Below are 22,746 nucleotides of genomic sequence, written 5' to 3' on the forward strand. Positions count from 1 at the left end.
ATAATGTTTTTAAAGGCCGATCAAATTATCAGGTTCTATTGTCTAAAATGGTTACCTACCATACCTCAGATCCTAAGTCATGCTTCACAACTTCCTGAACAAGCACATCGGCCAAAGTTTTGAAGTCATGAGCAAACCGTTGATTTTTCTCATCCTCCTTTTTCTCACGAACTAGAAGGGACAAGAGATGTTCTTCTTGACGAATTGCTCGGGCGATTTTTGCTGCTTTTTCAGACACCAAGATAACAGATCTCAAGAAGTGACTGCAAAATCAATAAGACTTGTCATTACAATAAGTTTAACTGTGTAAGTACATAGTACCAATTACAATTTACTTCTCTGTATATCTGTATTGTTTTAAAACTTGTAATTTAACTTTTAAAACTGTATTAATAGCATGTTTGACAAAGTCTGTTGCTTTTGCCTAGCTGCAGAGTCAAATATTGTTATGAAATTTGAGGTTTCTGATCTCTTGAAACCTGGTGTCCATCCCTATTTTATTGTTTGTTTTTTTTTCATAAGTCCTATACTTATGTGCAATAGAACGAATAAAGTTTCATCTATTTGTGATTGGCATAAAATGTGTTAATAATATAAATCCATAATTTATTTTACTAAAAGAAGTAGTTTAGGCCTATTTATTCCGGGTGATTTACAGATTTTGAAATGAAATGAAAAAAGTGTTTAGTTCTTTATTAAAGTCAACATTAAATCTCTTGAATACCACAAGAAATATATACATAAATGTAATAAAATTGCTGAAAAACTAAATTTGGAGTATAAGTATATAAGGTGAATTAATATTTGAAAGATATCATTTGTAAATAAATTGTACAATGTTTTACTAAGTTACCTTTCTTTTCAATATAAATATACTTTTATCTTAAATAAGATTTTTCCTTTTATTATTTTATATGTTGTCCATCTTTAACTTTTCAATTGAATTTCTTTTTTGGATTTTCATTTTAAAACCATGAGTGAATGTTATATTACTATTTAATTTCACAAGTTTCTGTATTCCCACTTTTATCAAGATAATTATTTTTCTTTAATAAATACCAGATTATTATTTACTGGTACAAAATGCCTTTTAAAGTAATTTAAATTTCCAAACGCACACTCTCACTGAATATGATCTGCTATTTTAATCCTGTCTTTAGATATATGAAATAAATTACTTTGAGATATGGTTAAATAGAATTGATTAAACAGAATAGTGTATCCTATATTAATACAATTCATAGGTCTTTCTCATTATCTATTTATTGAACCTTCTGATTCCATTGTCCTCATATATGGGCATCAAAGATACCTGTATAATATCCCCACATCTGTATCAAAAATTAATTGTTTTAAAACATAAAACGTCAAAACTTACATTTTTACAATACCAAAATGATCACAAAGAATTGATCTTTCTAATAAAGATGTGAACTAAATGCTAGATCTATTTTATAAACACTACAGAACATATGTTATTTTTCTTCATCAGTGTTTTTGTTTAATGTTAATGCTGTTTAGTTTGATTTTTACAAATAATCCTAAATAAATTTGTAATTCTTGAAAGCACGTAGTTTTTTCATTCCCATTTTTATGAGGATTGTTTTTTTCAACGTCCGATCCCACGCCATGACATCAGACGCGTGGCAGGTCCACGGTGTGCGCAGTAGTCAATCACACATCTTCCCCACTACAACAATTGTAATTGTAGAGTTCAAATAGTCAGTTTGTGCTAAACTGCATTCACATAAATATGGGTCTATTGATTCTCCCACCAAATGTAAATTGAGGAGCGTTATTTGTTTCCTGAAAACAGAAGGGAATAGTGCAGCAGAAATCCATCAAAGAATGTGCTGTGTTTATGGAGAAAACATTATGAGTGATGGGTTGTACGTAAATAGCGTCAAAAGTTTTAAGATGGCCGTTTGTCAAGTTCAAGGTTAAATTCGAGATATGTTCAAGCTGGCAATTTTTATGTGTGTGAGTCAACATCTTTGGCTTTCTACACCACTCACATACAACACCATCATTCATAATGTTTTCTCCGTAAACACTGCACATTCTCTGACAGATTTCTGTTGCACTATTCCTTTTTGCTTATATAGGAAACGAATAAAACTCCTTAATTCACATTTGGAGGGAGAACAAATTGCCATGTTAGTGCGATTGCAGCTCAGCACAAACTAGCTACTTGAACTCGGCAGTGAAAAATGCTGTAGCAGGAAATATGTGCGATCGACTACAGTCCACACCGCGGACCTGCCACGTGCCTAACTGTCATAATAAGATAATTTAATGAAATTTGGAGTGGTAGCTCATTTTTAACTACGTTTACTAACAAGTTTAATAATATGTAAGTCAAAGAGTTTGAATAAAGATTTTTGGCATGTTATTTTAGGTATAATACATTGAAATAGAAAATATGTATCACTGTTATTATTGTATAAATTAATATATTTCAAGCTGAATAAAAAATATTAAATCTAGAAAATTGGTTGGAAAAATAATTTAAAAAATTATTATTTTATAAAGGATTACTTACGCCAAACGGGTAAAATAGTGCAGGGATTTTGAGCAGCACATTGCTCAAAATCCTAATATATATATATACATACGTATAAATAAAAAAGCCTATTAGCATTAAGCAGACATCAATTAGTTAGGGTGATTTATTATATTGGTTTATATCGAAATTTTACTTAAATGCAGTAACACTAAAAATTAACTTGTTAATGCAGTAACTTACTTTACTCAGACTTCAAATGCTACAAATTCGTTACCAGTTGGAGTCTAGCGTTATTGTGTTGTATTACCCTCCGTATTGGCCTACACTGTAGGCCAGTGGTATTCATGATTACACCTGCTAGAACCTTAATGTACTACCTGGAGATTTAAGTATTGGTGAAGTTAAAAATCAGAGTTGCCAATCAAAATTTCAACGATATTAACATATTCTGTTCTTTCTCCTGAAAAAACTATATATGGTTTTAGGGAGTAGAAATCACACATAATAATGTTGTTTTATTAGTTTAAATGGAAATGTAATTTTGTGGATATATTTGCTTACTGTGCTACTTATTAACTATGATTTTAATTATTATCTGCACCTGATAGCTTGTCTAAGTGTTTTCTGGTCAGAACAACTTAGTAAAGCACCAACTCTGACTCTAAGAACTGCGGCACCTTAACTCTAATACCCTCAATTAGTTTTTAAAGTTATTTACATGTTTGTGTGAATCACGTGAACAGTTAAAACGAAAGCAATTTATTCGTTTTTAATTGGTCATCGTGTTTTTTTCAAAGTTCGTCATGTAATCGTATGTTATTTTTAAAATCGAGATAAACTATTTTAATGGAAGTTACCAGGTAGATTGTCAGTAGACTATACATATATAAGAAAGAGGGTTAATTTATGGTTATGTTAGTTTTGTTTATTTATTGAATTTGTGTTTATTTTTTACACTATTTATTTATGTTTTTAAAAAGCTTGGTTAAATTTGTTTGCATTATTTGCAAATTTACTTTTATCCATACCGATAACAACATTACGGTAGCGTTATTAACCTGTGATAACATGGTCCTGAACAAAACAATATAAGGTTCTAGGGGATAAAAGTAACAATTAATGGATTTTAGAACATTAAAAGTGGAACTACTTTTCTCGCAAGATAGTAGGAAGTTATAGTGAATTTACAATATCTGTTTGCTTTGTCAAGATGCATTTCCTAGCTGACAGTAATGGTCAGTCATTCATGATCAGATCCTCTAGAATTGTATCTTTTAGTGATAGGTACTACCTCGAAGAATATTTACTGTTTGTCTACCTTTGGTGCTACCCGGTTTTGATAGCCAGAGGCACTTGTGTCAAGCCGATGTGAAACTTTATTCTCAGAAGGTATAATTAACAAAATTGTCTTTTATTTACATCAAATTCCCCAGCATTATTGTTATTTTACATATCCAAAGATGGTGCAATAGCTGTTTCAGCAGCAACCAATACGAGGTTTACTCACAGTTCCAACAAGACTACTTGAAGCCTAACATAGATGTAAACCAAGGAAATATTGCTCGATACGAGAAAAGTAGTTCCACTTTTCATGTTTTATAACTTTTTATTGTCATCTCCACCCCTTGAAACTTATATTGTGTTGTTCAGGACAACAAAAGCAAGAGTTTAATAATGTGAAACTCGTTTTTTACCACTATAGCCATTAATTTCACATTTACCAAGATTTATTATTTAATATTTTATTCTCAAAAGATATTTTTTGTTCTTCACCAGCATTGTAGGACAGCACTAAAGGAAAAAACCAAAAGTAAGAGAAGTGAAATAAGAAAAGCAAAATAATCAAGAAAATAATAGAGAACCACCTTTAAATGTATCAATCCTAGACCCATATTGCAGTAAGTTAGTGTAATATATATATATATATATATTGAAGAAGTATATTCAGTGAAACCAACAAGAAAAATGTCTCAAAATTTAAGTAAACAACCTAAGAATCATAGAACAAGCCCACCAGCTCGTCACCAAATCAAAATTTCCAAGTGGATTATATTTAGATGAATTATTCAACAAAGTGAGTTTATAAAATCAAGTCATATGTTACAAATCCTACCTCAGTAATTCTTTATTTTGGTTTTCTGTGTTGATGTTCATGTTTTTAATATTCTTATAGCCCTATTTCTATAAATGACCTTGTTTAATTTCCTGAAGACGGTGTAAACCGAAATATACAAATCGATTAATAATATCTTCTTATTTATTACATTAAAACCTTATGTGAATTAAAAAATCCTTTCTTATTTCTTATTCAGCATAAAATTACAAAAAGATCAAGAATAACATGTTTATCGGGGTCAAGAATAAAGTGTAATTATTACAGGAATAGTTATATATATATATAATAATTTAGGTAACTACAATGCTGTATATCAAATGAGAGCCTTAATTTCATTGACATCAACTGATGTGGTACCTCTAAATTGGGGGGTGGTGGGGGTAGGAATGAAAAATATAGTTGTATATTTACTAATGTTCACAGGAACAAACCTGCTAAATTTCCAAAAACATTGGATCAGAGGAAATTGGCTAACCCTGAGAGCCTGAGGGTCACCACTAAATATTATATTTTGTACTTTAAATCACAATGGATTACAGGCCTTTCTAATGAAGAATATAATTGTTTTCTGTTAGAATGTAAAAATATGCATGGAATCAGCAAACCATTATTGATTTTGTAACAAACTAGTTTACATGCAACAATTGGCAATATAAAACATATAAATAACTAGGCTAAGCATTCTATTTTTAAACATTGGTTAATTTTTAGAATTCTTTAAAAATCAAATCATAAAGTATATAATATTTCAAACTGTTGATCAGCATGACAAAGCATAACATATTAAAGCACCATTTTCAAGCCAACACAAATAATCATAATTAATTGTGTTCAAACTATAGAAATACTTTTAAAATGTCTTACCCTGTTGACATTTTGCTGCTAATCTTTCCTCTTTAAAAGAAAACTTAAATTAAACTAAGTTCTTTTTGTATATAAATATTATTCCTAGCTGATCAACTCAGTAAAAAACAGCATAGAATCAGAAAACCTTAACTAGATTATTCCAAATACTGTTATCTTAGCTTCATCGAGGTTACTTCCTGACATTACAACGTATTATTAAGTATACGTCATTACCCAATTAACTGTATTACTATGTCCACTACGTATTTTTTCATTTCCCAGGCAGGTCAACAACAACACCTATTTCATAAAAAAACAAAAAAGATCTATGAAGCTGTTCTAAACAAATATTGACCCTAGCAAGTACGTTATCAGTTCAAAGATTGCTGTTTTCATGTTCATGTTACGTCAAAGTCATATGTTCACAGCGTCAAAATTGAACTAACTTCAGCTGTACTGCACATTAACCTAACAGAAACACGACAAAACAAGTAAAATATCCCTCCTCCTCTAAAAAAAAAGATTACATATCAACAACTGTTGTCCTAAACCTCCTAATTACTAATATACCTAATTATAAAGAAAGTCTTCAAAACTTCCGTCGAAATCCTCAATAAATATTACGAAAGACGAGATTTTTTGTAAAAATGTAACTGTATAAAAACATAACTTAGTTGTTTGTTATGAATACAATATAGGAATTTCTCGACCTAAAGGAATCGGTCATCAGCTGTGATAGTGTTGTTTTGGTGAGGATCAAACGAGATGATAGTTAAATTGTTAAAAGAAATGCCACAATGATATATTTTCACAGAAATTTGTTTCAGTATAACATACTTAAAGAATCGTCTGACTCGCATTTGTTCAGTCTATTGTATTTGTCCCTTTTACTGAAAATTATACAACCGTAAGGGGTTTGACGGTTGTTTGCAAACGTATCTAGCTGAAAAAATACTAGTATAACCAGTGAAAAAGTTATAATCAAATAAGATTGTTGACAATGATAATGTGTAAATTTGGAAATTTTATAGTAGACCACAATAAAAGGTGTGGTCTTTTAAGTCTTGCATGGGATCTTCTTATGTGCTACGAGTTGTTTAAATTCAGATAAAAATCAAACTGGAAAAGTACATTTCACAGCATTTTCTTATGAAATTAATTGCATAACTACACCAACGGTACCAACAAACATGTCTGCAATAACTCTGTGGTTATTTCAGACAACAAAAATTTCATCGGCGGGTTTTGATATTTTCTTAATGAGTATCGAACTCAGTAGTTTTGATGGAGCTGATTCCATTGTATAAATTTATTTTGGTGTGTCACGAAGACTACGATTTCTTTCATTAAACCCACTGACATTAGAAGCCGGATGTGTATCAATGCCACAGAATGGTTATTACAGAAAGAAGAACGAACCGAAACCATTTTCCCTTCCTATAATAATGGTTCGACGCAAAACAAGTATTGCACCAACAAGTGTTTACTTGCATTCAGGCGTATCCCGAAAATAATGGTTGAGTTGCCGAGAGCACATTTTGAAAGTCACCAGATTTTCGTCACCAGCTGGCTGAATCGGTTGTCAACTATTGATAAGATCCCTATCTCAGTACCTGGTCGATTTGGTTCCTTGGTCAAGGATATTAAAATCATACAACTACTAAGTGGTATTGCCAAGATATTCTACTGTTTCGACATTGTTCAATCTCTTCAGAAGACGTTAACTCCAGATTCCAGAAGTCAAGTCTGGCCAAGTCAGATTTCAGACGCTGCACTAAGGGGAGCTAAACTAAGCAATCACCTTTTATCAACCCTTCAAACTATAACTTTGTTGTGTGTATAAGAAAAATGCAGAGCACGTTATTATCAACTGTCATGGGCTTAAGATAGAGGACGGAAGACTTTGAAACACTGGTAAATGCCCATTTGGGACATTGTAGGAAACATTGGCAAATTACAACACTTTGTTTAACTATTCAAACTAGCAAGAGTGTTCCTGAGGACTTCTCTTTTACTCAGTGGGATTGGCGTGGCTAGGGATATAAGTCCACTTTAATTGAAGGAAAACGAATGCATGGTATGTATTGATTTTGTGTATCAATAACATATGCCGTATCTCTACCTTTAACGCCTAAAAATAATATTTTAAGGTAAGCATTATATAATGTAACTTATTTAAACATATTTTTGTACTATATTTAAATCCATAGATATCATAAAAAGATTTGGGGAAAAATATATTATTGACGTGTTTGATAGATTTTCTGGTATGTTAATTAAGAAAGCATAATCGTCACTGGCACATTTTCCTATTTTATTTGGTATAACATACCAAATAGCGTCTATAGACTATTATGTCCCACATTTCCTCGTTTTGATTATTGAGGAATTACTTAGTGAGGAACATTAAAAATTATAGATTATTAAAAAAAAAAATTGTAAATTATAGTAACCTTTCAAGTTTGATATCGGCATCTATGGTTACCGATAAAATTTAACTAAGATTCCTCAAATAACGTAAACATATTTCAAAGTGCGTTTAAGGTTATTAAATTTGGGTCTAGCAGCTATTATGATTGTTAAAAGAAGAAAATATTTTAAGAGGATCAGCTAATTGTAAACTAGTAAATAATTTAGCAATTGGAAGGAATAATACCTCAGGCTACCACAATTTTGCAAAGAAAATATTCTAACTCTGCAATGAAATAAAACTTATAGGATTTTTATGAAACCAAATTATTTACTGTCCGTCAGTTATTTATGAAAACTCTTTTAGCTTATATTAATAACTTATTTTATTCTGAAACAATTACTCATGGACACAACACCAAACACACTCGCAACGTATGTGCTCAAACACAGTAACTGAAAAAATATATGACATTTGTATTGTATATATATATATATATATATATATATATATATATATATATATACAATACATATATATAAATATATATTGTACAGTTTTTCAGGTAGTGTGTGTTAAAACTGTTGTGGGAGAGGATATTGTATATATATATGCATCCATATATATATATATATATATATATATATATATATATATATCCATATATATGCATGTATGTATGAAATTCATGTTGTATTGTCAACACGTTATATCGAAATCTCCACCAACATTTTAACAGCTATATTCTTCTATCAGTTGCCATCGTTGTCAATTTTCAAAAGTTGTGTAAACGTAATTTTGCATGTCAGTGGTATAGAGGAAACCGAGATTATCATCACAGCAAACTTTAGATGAAACTAATGATCACCTGGCACAGTGGCAGGACTTCCAATCGGCCTTCCCCACATTATCAATTGTTTGTTTGACTCTTTTATCTTATCAATATCTAGACCACAGTTTCTAGATTTCCAAACGTTTTAAATTATTGGAATCTAAACTGGCTCAAACCCCCTTATCCTTGGTCAATATCGATACTGTTAAGGGTTACGCATATATGACATCATATGACAATTTTAGTATTTAACCTCTCATAGAGACTAAAACGATACATTACATATGATACTGTACAGTAAATGTACGGCTATGTGTCATCCCACATAGCATTTTAGAAATGATATTTTAGAGTAATTTTGGTTAAAAAGGAGTCAAATTGCAATTAAAACTTTTAATTGGGGGTTTATTGAAAGTGATTAAAGAAGTAATTAGTTGATTTTAATTCATTGTTAAATGGCATTTGTAAAATAGTTAGAGATAAATGAATAAACCTAAAGTACAATATTCTAATAGTAGTACATTTTTTTGTAACATTCTATGAAATTTATAATGTATTGGTAATTAATGAACGGGCTGCATGAGCGTAGTGGCGATTCCTAGTCTACTATGAATAGATCATTCTTTAAATTTTACATTGGTGGACTTTGGAATATTTTTTTTCGTTGTGTTCAAGTGTTATTTTTGTTTGCCTATAACAGTTTTTCAGGTAGTGTGTGTTAAAACTGTTGTGGGAGAGGATATCTTGCGGAGTTAAAGAAATGTATTTAGGATGGCGTTTTGTAAACTCTGTGATAAACAACTAATAATTTGTCTTGTTTTGTAAAACTCTCGGGACTTTCAACAATTAGTAGAATTTTTCTATACTTCTATATTGCTCAAAAGTGTTGTGATTACGTGCTCCCGTCATAGAACTGAACCTATATTTTCAGGCTAGAATTTAGATCTTGGCTGTAAGTATCATTTCATTTTATCTTGCAATGTAAACTTTTTGTATACTTGATGTTCATAGTTTATGCTATCAGAAGTTTATGCATTTATTCTAGGAGATATCCTTGTGTGTCAAATTATCATGTTTAATTGACGCAAATTGGGTTGTCCTATGACCTAGACCTTGAAACTGTTGCCAGATAGTGTAGGCCATACCTACCTTCTTTTAGCATTACAATTTAACAAGTTAATGATAAGGGACACATTTGTATTGAGAGCATTAATGTAAATTGCAATTGAGTACTGTAATTTACTGTTACTTTTAAATTTTATTGTTATACTATATTATTTTTATACTTTTTAGTTCAACCTTGAATTAAATCTGGCACTACATTGTTTAGTGGAGAAAAGCATACCTCCCAAGTTTCCAGTTACTTTATTCACACCACTAGTTTAAACAATAATTAATGAACTATATTAATACCAATGTGGTTAAATTCATCAAATGTGAGTGATACATAGACAGTAGTAATATGTAACATCCTTGTGATCATTTCAAGTAAATTAGGCCTTGACATGGCTGTAAAATATAAATAGGCTAATTCTGACACAAACTTGTCTGTTTAGCAATAGTTTGAGCATGTAATTCTGAGTTATTACTGGGATCAACTTTAGTTTGGTTCAAAAGTGAACTTTCTAATAACACAAAATAAGGAAGTAAAACAAAAATAGAAGCTGCAGACGTAAATTTATGCCTAAGTAAGAAGTTCAGAGTCTACACAGCACAGTGCAAAATTATTGTTACTTTGGTATTACCTGAAGGCCACTGTTCCTGAGCTTGAATTAAGGTTCTATTTGGAGGGATGTTTTTCTTTTTTCACCAGAAGTGTAGGGTGGCAGAACTTAAGCCTGCGTTGAAGGTCAGGAACATTTCCTATCCATACTTTCCTGACCTCAGATCATCTAATGTTAGATCATGTTGGAACTGTTAGGGACCTCCAGTGTTTTTCACAAAACATTCTTCAGATCTTCTATAGTGTGTACTAACTTAATGTAGAAGGGAAATTATGGTGAGGGAAAAGGAAGTTATGTATGTTGGCTCTCGGGTACAGCGTTCGGCTCTCAGTTAGGTCAAGTTAGGTGAGTTCAGGCTAGGTAGTTGGGTAGTTTACCTCCAATATCAACAGCTAAATTATAAACAATACTCTCAGGCAAGCTTGTTGGCCCTCGAATAATTAGTTTAGTTAGATTTGAGTTTCTATTAGTGTATATTTTAGTGTTGGCAGCCGTCTTATCCTTCAAGTACTTGTTAATTATAAAGATTCATGCATTTTTGTCAGGGGAAACAACAACATACTATTAGTTTTGATTATTGTTGGGTGTCTACATTTGTATGGTAGTGTGTATGTAGTCTGAACTTAATTCAGGTTCTATCTTAAAGGATTTTTTTCCCCCCAAAAGGGGTGCTAACGAAGACGTCACTAAAGCCAGTAACTCTGGCCAGGGGCATTTTTATCGGTACTTTCTCGTACCCAGATTACAAGTGTTAGAAAGTACTAGTTCTCTTCACAATCCTACCATTGTCAAAAACAAACATTCAAAAAAGTATGTAGGCCTACAGATGATTGTTTGTACTTTTAAGGTTGCAGAAAAGTTTTAATGTTTTTTATTTGATATTTCTTCTTGGCTACAAATCTGGACACGTTCTTAAAAGGCAAGTTACAAGGTATATATAATGCTTAAAAATGTTCAGTTGTTTTTGAGTCCCGTACATAACAAAAAACATTGTTCAATTTTGTTTTTAAATTCAAAACATTTAAGTGGAAATGCTTTGTAATTCAAACAAAAATATGTTTATTTATAGATCCATGTAGCTAGCAAGGGGTTAAACTTTGTTATAATATTTTTTTTTCTTTTTTATATACAGACTTAACATTATATATGGGACAAATACAAAATAATGTAAATTATATCATCTGGTTCATAAACTCATGTCAAGTATTAAAATATAAGTGAATTGTAATGGAAAAGTTCTAGACTGCTTTTTTGTTGTGGTACAGAAAACTAACTTATTCAGAGAAAAACAAGGTTGGTCATGAACTATAGGAAACTAAACTACCAGTTGTTCTGAAAAAAAATTAAAAAGAATTGAATATTTTTTTCCATAACTCACTAACTAACTTAAGTTCGTAAATTGAAGGGAATAAACTCTAAGAAGCAATTAATTTACAGTTGGCCTAAAAAAAGAGAACAGAATCATTTTTACATGATTCCAAATTCTGTTCTCAAATTGGAGGGAAACTGCTGCATATTTTGCTGATAATTCACTATTCATTTTCAAGAAAAAATACATTGGTAATTTTCTTAGGTCCCTTTTCTTTATTTACTATTAGCTTTCTTTAAAACTGTAATATATTTCCAATTTTGTATATTTGTGAAAGGAGTTTCCCCAGGTGTACAAAAATACAATCACCTCAACTAATTCAAAATCATACATTTGGTTATCTGGGTATTGCTGTTTGTTTTACGCCAGGTGCCTTAAAAAGACCCAACCCTCTTACCATCCCCCCCATTAACTTTCTTATGAATAGTGATGGAGTAATTTACTTTGCGGGATGTTTATATGACCAGCTGAGGAGGTCTTTTATGTATGGAAATATTTTACTCCCCCAAAATGGGTAAGTCAAAATTTTTAAATACGAATCCCTAGCAAGTGACACCTCATTTTAAAGGTATTATAAAAAAGAAGAATAATGGCACAAACTAGAGTCTCTAATGTTACTCTATCAAGTTTGGTGGTCAATTAAAGTTTGAATTTTGTATAAAACCCACACAGTTTAAGTTACATTTAAAGTTATTGTAAGGCGGATAAAACATTCACTCACTAGTTATTTTGAGAACTTAATACACAAAATCATAAAACAAGTTATTACAAGAATCGACAAACATCAACAACCATGATTAACATAGCATTTATTAGGTTTTGTTTTGTCTTACTGAAGCTCATTAGGAAGTCCTAGGAATACCATAGCTGGTTTTGCCAGGTCATCTCTTATTGTTTACCTGTTAGTAGGTGAGACACACTCAGACCACTTTGACACAGTAACTGGACTGAATGTGTGAGGTATACACCAGTAAATAAATCTTACCTGTGATATTATGAACTGACACATGTCTGGGATGGATCAATGGCTGATTTTATGACAGTCTGTATAAACAACATATTCCTATCACCCTAAGCACGTCCTTTCCATCAATGCATAGTTCCCAAATAAATTTCTTGGTAAAATATTTTCACTTGACTCCACTGCATGCTGAATGATGGTGCAAGCTAATAACTTTGAAATGTTGACCACAAAATAAATGCTACCAAGAATGTTTACCATGAAATCCTTGACCACAAACCCACTACAACCCCAAATTAATTAGCGTTAAGCCAAGACATTAGTTAATAAAATAAAACCAGCTTCATCAGAAAGATTAAGAACGTGCAACTGCACTACTAGCTTCTATCGTCAAAAACAAGAAGATAAGAACCGAGTTATTTTTACCATTTACTGTACAATACGTTAATATTATTATTTACAGGAAGTTCTAGGCTTAATAACTTGCAGACACGGCTAGTGGGAATTTGGTTTTTTTGGCTAAGGCGGGCCAATTTGTCTAACGGATATCACCACACACACACATACACTGCAAGTGGGTGTTTAACTCAGCCATGTAATAAAAAGAAGCGTATATGACATTTGTTTCTCGGGCTATCAAATGTTATAATTGATTCCATGTGGTACAATGTGTTCCTCAAGTACCATATACCTTGTAATCCGACAAATTTTCAGACCGATTGTAGTGAGACGAGATAGGACACCAAAATTTCTTCTAGTTACGGTCAGTAACCTCCGGAATAGAGAGGACTTGATATCTCAAAAGGGGATAATCACCCAGTCTAGTGGGTATCGTCTGAATCCATTTCAAGCACCAATAGTTGTCAACATAGTATGTTATTTTTAGGATGGGTGTAGCTTATTTTATTCTGTTCTTGGTATCAATATTAGCCTGTCCAGCCATTGGTGGTATAATCACATTAAAAGTGTTAAGAGTTCAAGAGAACTGTTAAGAAGCCACTCTTAGACTTATCTTTTTATATTACCCTTTTAGTGCTACAGCATTCTTGTTAATATCTACACTAAGTTTGTCTGTTCGCATGATATTTTAAGAACAAAATTTGCTTTATGCTTAAAACTTTATATAAACTTTATCTAAATAGGCAAGATCAAGTTTGATTATGATGCATTTCCTGTAATATCTACACTAAGTTTGTCTGTTCGCATGATATTTTAAGAACAAAATTTGCTTTATGCTTAAAACTTTATATAAACTTTATCTAAATAGGCAAGATCAAGTTTGATTATGATACATTTCCATACATCGGAATTGGCAAATCATTAGCGAAACCAATCACTTAGGGGTCTTGAGAATGTGAATTGAGCCATACCTATATTTGGAATTTTAGATGAAACCATTTCTACACAGACAAGATTGATTGATTTTGATTATGTTGCATGTTCATCCATGGAATTTGATATAGTGTTAATAAAGCCTAACTTTCGTAAGGCTGTCTCGAGAACAAATTGAACTATATAACTTAAAATCTTGTGTGAAAATTTACTTCTACATGGGCACTATCGAATTCAATGATGGTACATATTCGTCTGTGAGGTTTGGCTGAACATTAATGAAGCCTATTATTCAGAGGAATATTTCTTTATCTAATTGAGATATAGGGTTGATATTTGGATTAAACTTAATTTCTACTCAGGCAAGTTCGATGTCTCTTGTCTGGCCAGGATGTCATTAAGATATGGCTCATAGCTTTGAAACTTAGCGGACTCTCTTACATGGTCTGCTGTACTCTCACCTTGTAGAACATAACTTGATAGTAGAAATTGACACTAGGTAGGCACAGGAAAACACAAACAGTGAGGTTTTTCTTACTGTATGATTAGCTCTATTTATCTTAAAGTTTAAAAGTAATTATGTTGTAATTATGTGTGTAAAAAAGTAAAAATTTCCAAAGAGGATATAATTGATAGGGTGACAGTGGGACCCTGTGAATAAGATAATGGAAACTGATTATAGTCCCTCTGTAGTGTTTTATTAATAATTTGACTAATCTATAAAATAATTTACGTTAGAGGCATATTTTATTCCCTTATCTATGGCTTTGTTTAAGAATGAAAATGTTGTTACTTTAGGAGATTGTACATGAGTCTTAAGTCAATATCATTTAAGTTGTCAAGAAGGTTGATGCTGCATTGAAAGCAGTGTAAAGTTTATAGGCAAAATTTATTAAGCATGCTTTGTAGCAAAATTTTAATTACTTATGACAGTATAATTATCAATTGTTAGGTTAGGGTTAAACATGTTTGCGATTTACAAACATTTATTTTAATCTGGCTCTTATAGTTGTTTTGTTGTTTGTTCACTTAGAGCAAAAAGCTGAGTATACACCCCGTTGTACATAGTCCTAAAAGGACCTTTGTACATGCTTACGGAATGACAGGATATTCAGGATAGGTAAAGTCGAGGGTAGGAGTTAGCTCCTTTTGAGATCACATGACGAGAGATAGGCTCTATATCTCAGTCATTTCACCTTGGAAAAAGGGGAGACTAGTACTGTTTCAGCCTCCTCCAGTTAAAGCCGGTAGGAGACAGAACTCCCTCATGTCGAGGCTAGCAACAGCCTTTAACACTAAGGGAGCTCCACCCATTCCAATAATCTCCTCTACATTAAACTAGACCTATCGGTAAACACTTATACGTCATTATCTTTAAATTAGTGGCTAGTGATGTCCTGCATCCAAGAGATTCCACAGATGTTAGTGACACATCGGTTTTTGCTGTACCTAGTGTAGGTTCAACTGAAAGGTTTAAACCAGCCAGAAGTGAACCCTCTTTGGGATTATAGCAAGTATATTAGACATTATTTTTAATGACTAACACTGAACAATATCTGTAATTTCAGGAGAAGATTAGCTTGTAGAATTAAGTTATTTATGAAGAATTCAAACAATTCACCATAATTGTTCATTTTCAAGCTGTATTAAAAGACATCCATGCAGAAATAGGTTTATATATAGTTTCATAAGGTACTATTGTTTTGAGACTTGGTGCGTTAATGATTGTTACACTTCAGAAAAATGAGAACAAAATCACTCGTATGGAATCTCTTAATTAAGACTAGAACTTAATTTTTCCTACAACTATTGTTTTAGTTTTGTTTATAAACATCCTTATTGAATTTATAAAAATTACTTAATTAATTATTTAGTTAATTTTCTAATTTTAAACGGAATATGTGTGTGAGATTGAAGCAATGTTTTGTCTGAACTAGTTAAACTTTAAAGTTTACTTATATATTTGGAATGATACCATTTTCCTCAAGAACCCATTCTCTGTATGGGACATACATCGTACTGTCAGTAACTACATTTTCCAACCTTCACATGTGTGTTGACAATATCCTGGATTTCGATGGGTGTTGGGAATTTTGTCTCTGGGGTTATTTAAGGAATTAAACTCAAATTTAAAAATATATGCTTTACTTAAGCATCAAATTGACAAAACAGGTCATCATATAACTAACTTTTAATAATAATTTTGATGGAATTCTAGGTCTATCTAATAATTTTAAATTCTGTTATGCATCAGCTATAAAAGAACAATTAATCAAACCAACTTTTCTGCTGAAATTATGTGAGACTGTAGCATTCTGTGAAAGTACATCAAGTGAACCACAATTTATGACAAGCTGAAAGAACAGAGGGTGACATTTCTGATAGACATATACTCCAAAAAGCTCAAGAAGTGTGTAGCTGACCCACCATGTATTCTATAATCCAGCCACTGAAAGACTAGGTATTTGGGATATATGATGTTGGATTGTGGTGATGTTAGGCTTTGGCTAGGTGTTGATGTGCCTTCCCAGTAAATCTGGACTCAGCTAGAAAAAGTCTGGTGTGTCCAGATCAGCAAGATATCATGTATGCCATTCTCAGTAAATCTGGACTCAACTAGAAATGTTTAGCTTGTCCTGTGATTTTCTCTAAGGACTCTAAGGACAATAACAGCATTTAAGAAGTGTAACTGGGTGTGGGGGGAATCAGTCCCATTCTCAAAACTCAAAATTTCATTTACATTGAGGAATAATGAGTTTTATATTTAGTTGCCATTGAAGTATGCTAATTACAGTTAATCTTTGTAATGATATAAACTAATAATACAGGGTGAGTCTGACCACCTGTGCAGTATTTACAGCTGTCTTAATAACTGACTTCCACACTTTTTCTATCTCTTTTCTCCATAATTTGGCCTCTCCCGAATCCGTTAAAATTATTTTCAATTTTGAAAAATGCCCCTAAAGGGCCCAATTTTGGGGGGTAGGGGTACTTTTTGGGGAATTTTCAAATGTAAACATGGGTTGGTGTGATACATTAATTTAAAGGTCTAATTACACCGAACATTTTGGCGCAAACAAAAGTTAATTATCTTTAAACCGTATGTACAGGGTGTACCAAAATGTTTTGAAATAGGACTTTAAAATAAAGTACCGTGTTACCCTACCTACTATACGGAACAGCTCCAGATTTTTTTCCTAACTTGCTATTGACCTATTTTTCAATGAAATATGTGGTACGGGCATTTTTTCACTGGATTTTCTAAATTTCAAAAATATTCAAAATTTAAGAATACAAAAAATCCTAACACTAAAAAATTCTTAAATAGCAACATATAATAAATGTTATATCAAATAAAAGGTCTTTTTAAAACAAACTTTTTTTGTATTTAACTTTTTTTCTTTATCTTTTACTGTTTCTAAATGGCAGCCCAAAAAAACTGAATTACATATGTCTGTTTTACAAAATGTAACAAATTATTTTTAAATGATATGAAATAAAAATATGTCCTTTAATTTTTAATTTGCCTAATAGCTCTGAATGAACTCTGAACTAGCCATAATCTTACCTTTCATTGATTTTGCTAGTACAGGTGCTCGAATTGTAGTCCGTCATTTGCTAACACAGTTCTAATCTGGAACTTAAGCTATCTACAGCTCGCAACACTTCTTCGTGGCTGATTGAATTTATAGCATTCCGGATTCGCTGCATCATATTTTTCGGGTGTTGTCGGTCGTAAAACATAAACTAATTCTTTCAGCCTACCCCATAAGTAAAAGTCCATACAGGTCAAATCAGGGGATCTTGGTGGGTAGTTAACTGGGCCACCTCTTCCAACCCATTTTCCAGGATATTGTTCATCAAGCATTTGTCGCACGTTGTTGCGAGTAGTGAGCCGGAGCACTGCACTGTCGTGCATAAACCACATATTGCCAACAACTTCGTCAGGTACATCTATTAATAAGTTAGGCAAGTGATTAATTAAAAAAATGTTATAAGTCTCTCCATCTAGGTGTCCTTCAAAGAAAAAAGGACCTAAAATTCTCCTACCAGCAATACCACACCAAGTATTCACAGTCCAGTACCTCTGGTTGTCAACCTCTCATATCCAGTGGGGGTTCTCATGAGCCCAGTACCTCATGTTGTGACGGTTAACTTCGCCGTTGCTCCCAAAATTTAGCTTTGTCACACCATAGTAAATTGTGAAAAAATGTTCATTTTGTAGCAACTTTTCTCTTGCCCACAAACAAAAATTCATTCTTTGAATGCCATCATCACCATGAAGTTCTTGGTGCAGGGACATCTTGTAGGGATGCATTTTATTGTCTTTCAGGATCCTCACCACTGAACTTTGTCTCATACCAGAATCAATAGCTATTCTTCTGGAAGAATCATTTTGGGTTTAGTTTGCACCGCCGCCAATACTTCTGGTGCCCTATCACTTCTTACAGGCCTTGCAAGTGTTTTTTTCCCTTATTGTTGTCAGGCTGTACCTGTCCTGTTTCACGAATAACGTCAACTCGAATAGCATTCTTTAGTCACTTTGAAAGGCCATTCGTGACTGAGGTTCTCTATTTGGAAACCGTTTGGCATACACCCTCGCAGAAGCCACATAGTTTTTGAAAACATTCGCCTAACACCATTAGCATATCGAATGCCTCTGCATTTGTGTACGGCATTTTTCGAAAAACCACAAGCTGTCCTTAACAGCAGACACCAATGAAAGATAACATGGTAAACTACTACAAAAATATTGGGCCACATTGGAAAATTACAACATGTTTGAATTTTGGTCTGATTTCATAACACATTCAGTTTATTTAATCACAAAAACCTGTTTATTCAAATAAAAATAATTTGTTACATTTTGTAAACAGAACATATGTAATTCAGTTTTTTTCGGCTGCCATTTTGAAACAGTAAGAGATAAGAAAAAAAAGTTAAATACAAAAAATGTTTGTTTTAAAAAGACCTTTTATTTGATATAAAATTTATTATATGTTGCTATATAAGAATGTTGAGTGTTAGGATTTTTTTGTATTCGTAAATTTTGAATATTTTTGAAATTTAGAAAATCCAGTGAAAAATGCCCGTACCACATATTTAATTGAAAAAATAGGTCAATAGCAAGTTAGGAAAAAAATCTGGAGCTGTTCCGTATTGTAGGTAAGGTAACACGGTACTTTATTTAAAGTCCTATTTCAAAACGTTTTTGATACACCCTGTACATACGGTTAAAGATAATTAACTTTTGTTTGCGCCAAAATGTTTGGTGTAATTAGACCTTTAAATTGATGTATCACACGACCCATGTTTACATTTGAAAATTCCCCAAAAAGTACCCCTACCCCCAAAATTGGGCCCTTTAGGGGCATTTTTTCAAAATTGAAAATAATTTTAAAAACGGATTCGGAGAGGCCAAATTATGGAGAAAAGAGATAGAAAAAGTGTGGAAGTCAGTTATTAAAACAGCTGTAAATACTGCACGGGTGGTCCAGACTCACCCTGTATATGTTATATTTAGTAAAATAGTTACTATATGGTCTGTATTGTTCCCTAAAATGAAATTTTGGGTCAAATTAAAGAGCATCAATCTACTTATACAAGTGACATGGTGGTGTTTAATAAATAACATGGCCCAAAAGTTCTAAATTAGGTTCTTCACATCGCTATTAATTTTCAAAAGAAGGTGAAATATTCTCTGAATTTAAAACATACTTAGTAACTACACTCTAGTTGTAGCTTATTACATTTCTTGGAATATTATGACCTCTTATGCTTATAACTTTTTATGTTACAAACCAGATAGATAATTTCTTAATCCTCAACTTCAATTCCTTCCTGTTGGTAGAAAGCTGACTCTTAAGAAAAATAGTTGAGTTGGAAAATAACCATTTAGAATATCTAATAACTTTTCTTCTGTCAGTTTATGAACTCAATAATTGCTAAAACTTAAGTCTTTGTACCTGACAGCAGGGCTGACAAGGGCAGTAAACTTGTACAATACATGGTAAACTATTGTAAGACTACAAGAGAGTACCCGACAATACATCAGGATAATAGATTTTTTAAAGCTACTAATGCTTTAGTTGGTATATATGGTAGGTGATAATCTAAAACAAGAATCATCTTGTCAGGATTCTTTTACCCACCACAACTACTTGAATCAAAATTAATCTAGAAATGAAGATCACCCTAGTCTTTTCTTACTAACACAACACCTCGGGGCAGTATAGTTTACCAGTGCTATGGTTTGCAATGGTACAATTTTAGACATTTTTACCTTTATGATGCTGGAGAAGAAAGATACTAAATAAATTTATGCATAAACTCTGAAGTACAAAGTTATCCGTAGAAAACTCATCCTAGTTATAGCCTGGAGCATAGATGTGACCAAAGATTAGGATCTTATTTAGATTTTTTCCAATTGGATATCAATATCAATCAAGGGTTGATTTCAGATAAACATAAAGGAAGACAATTTTTCAAGAAAATTAATAGTTCTCCCTAGATAGACATTCAGATCATATATGTGTCAAACTCATTTTTTATACCCTTTATTCCATGTCTGGCACCTGTTTTCAGCCGTTTATATAAAATTAATTGCCTTGTTCTCATGCGTTGTCAGATATGGTTTTAAATATGTATTGTATTGATTTATTGTTCATTATATCAATTTTTCGGGTTTATCTGTAAATCAGGGACAATATAAATATTTTTTAGACATCTTCAGTATTAGTTATCATGGGTTATAATCAGTCAGGTCAGAACTACTAACTCATGGAGTACTTAATGATTGATAATAGAAGATGCTCTATTATTCTTGACAGAGTTATGAAGAGTCTTCTCTATGTTATCTTTGTAGTTAAATTGATTTCTTTCATTAAGATAAAATAGTCTTATCACTATTGTAGTTTATTACCCCTTTGGAGGTTTTTATACTTTTATGTCTTAGAGATAAAAAACCAACTTGGCTTTACTTCAAAAACCTTGAGAATAAATATATGTTTACTATGAGCAATTCTCAAAATAGCAAAAACTTAAAATTGTTAGTCATACATACAGTAGACTACCAACTGAACCTGAATATGCTGTTAATTTACATTGTGCATTTTCAGTAATAGTACAGTGTGAGGCTCTTCTGATGTCTATGGTTATTTTCATTTCAATTACTCAGTTGCATATAGATTGTGTAACCTGTGTCATGTGTTTACGATGAACCCTCAGTTGACACATCTGACACGGGTATGTAACTTTAACTGCAGCTGCATAGTGGGAGATTAAGTAGTATTTACATGATTCCACTACTGAATATTTATGATTTTGGAAAATGAAATGAAAAGAGTCTCACCTAAGAGAGTAATTTTATAATAATACTTCCAATAGTCTATGATCTTCAAGAAACGACTGGGACCCATATAAGTTGAATTATCGAGATGCTTCTGAATAAGGTTATTCACCGAATAACTAAACTGTATCTCAAGAATTGAAAGTTTAGTGATAACTTAACACATGTAACTGAATCCTGCATGTCCCTTTTTCATAGTACAGGTTTTGACATGCTTAACATTTCACAACAATTATGAGAAAAATATTTGTATAATTAAAATATATTAAAAAATTTAATTAATTAATTTTTTGTTTAAGATTAGTATGGTTTATACATATATCATAATAAATAATTTGATAATAAATAATCTATTTAGTAATTTCTGATAAAAATGAAGTTGCATTATTACAAATTGTCTTGAAGTAATTGATAACCATTGTTACTGTATTTATTTAGTTTTCAAAATTTATTTTGAGGTTGGTTATTTTTGTAATGTAGAATATCAAATGAATACATTTCTATAACATATACTTCCACAGTATATTTTTGAGGAAGGAACAGAATTCAGCTGTGTCTATATGTTGTTGTCAGATTATGAGGAAAAGGCTTTCCTTTATGATTAGATTGGTATGGAGTCAGTACATTCTCACAAACAAGGCCCAGTTTTTAGGTCAATTAAATAAAAACAGCAGTGGAAGGGGAATACATTTTTTATTCATAGAAAACAGAACAGTGTCGCCGCGTCTGCTCGGTTTCCATGGTGACGCCCCCTCCCCACCTCCCCCCATCACGTAATGCCTAGTGGCTTGTGTTCAGATTTTCACAGTTAAATGAAACAAGCTAGAACTAAGCAATACCGAATTTACAATGTATTACGCGTTTGAGATAGTTCATCTCGCAAAACACTATAGAGTGTGAAACTGTGCAATATCTTGTTTATTTTTATCTATAACAAGATGTTAAAAGAGAATTTATTCTTTTCAGGCAGCTTGCTAAATATCAGAATTATTCGGAAAATATAAAAATTATATCTCCTACAGGCGTGTTTTGGAATGAGCTCTGGTTGAATATGAACTGAAAATAAATCTGAAGCTCTTTTATTGTATTCAGGTTTAACCTAAACCGGCTGTTGCGTGTTTGAATATTCTTTAGTTGTGTATCTCTATGTTTAAGTCAAGGTTCTTCATGATTATAATAACTTTAATTGTCTATGATATATTGAAAGAACCCACTTCGGTGTAAAGACCATTTAAATTTTGTTTTAAAATATTTTATTGTGTATTTACACTCATAACCTATTAACAAACACATACATATTTT

At 32.0% G+C, this 22,746-nt stretch overlaps 2 protein-coding genes across 4 annotated transcripts in view; one reads left to right on the forward strand and one right to left on the reverse strand.

The window, feature by feature from the left end:
* LOC124368899 (inositol polyphosphate 1-phosphatase) overlaps positions 1-5,951 on the reverse strand; it is a 31,268-nt gene extending 25,317 nt beyond the window's left edge. The window contains exons 1-2 of one of the 3 annotated variants that reach the window (XM_046826411.1): positions 5,703-5,951; positions 65-263 (exon numbers count right to left, since the gene is read on the reverse strand). In XM_046826411.1, coding sequence (XP_046682367.1) covers positions 65-263; positions 5,703-5,743 — 240 coding nt within the window. In that variant the 5' untranslated portion in view covers positions 5,744-5,951. Of the gene's footprint in view, positions 1-59; positions 264-5,486 lie in introns of those variants that run through there. The other 2 variants (XM_046826412.1, XM_046826413.1) reach the window with 2 other exon arrangements.
* Positions 5,952-9,421: 3,470 nt separating this feature from the next.
* LOC124368901 (protein roadkill) overlaps positions 9,422-22,746 on the forward strand; it is a 131,833-nt gene continuing 118,508 nt past the window's right edge. The window contains exon 1 of the mRNA XM_046826416.1: positions 9,422-9,662. The gene's annotated coding sequence lies outside the window, so the exon portion shown is untranslated. The remainder of the gene's footprint in view (positions 9,663-22,746) is intronic.

Source organism: Homalodisca vitripennis, chromosome X, assembly GCF_021130785.1.
Source record: "Homalodisca vitripennis isolate AUS2020 chromosome X, UT_GWSS_2.1, whole genome shotgun sequence".
In the NCBI taxonomy this organism is placed as follows: domain Eukaryota; kingdom Metazoa; phylum Arthropoda; class Insecta; order Hemiptera; family Cicadellidae; genus Homalodisca; species Homalodisca vitripennis.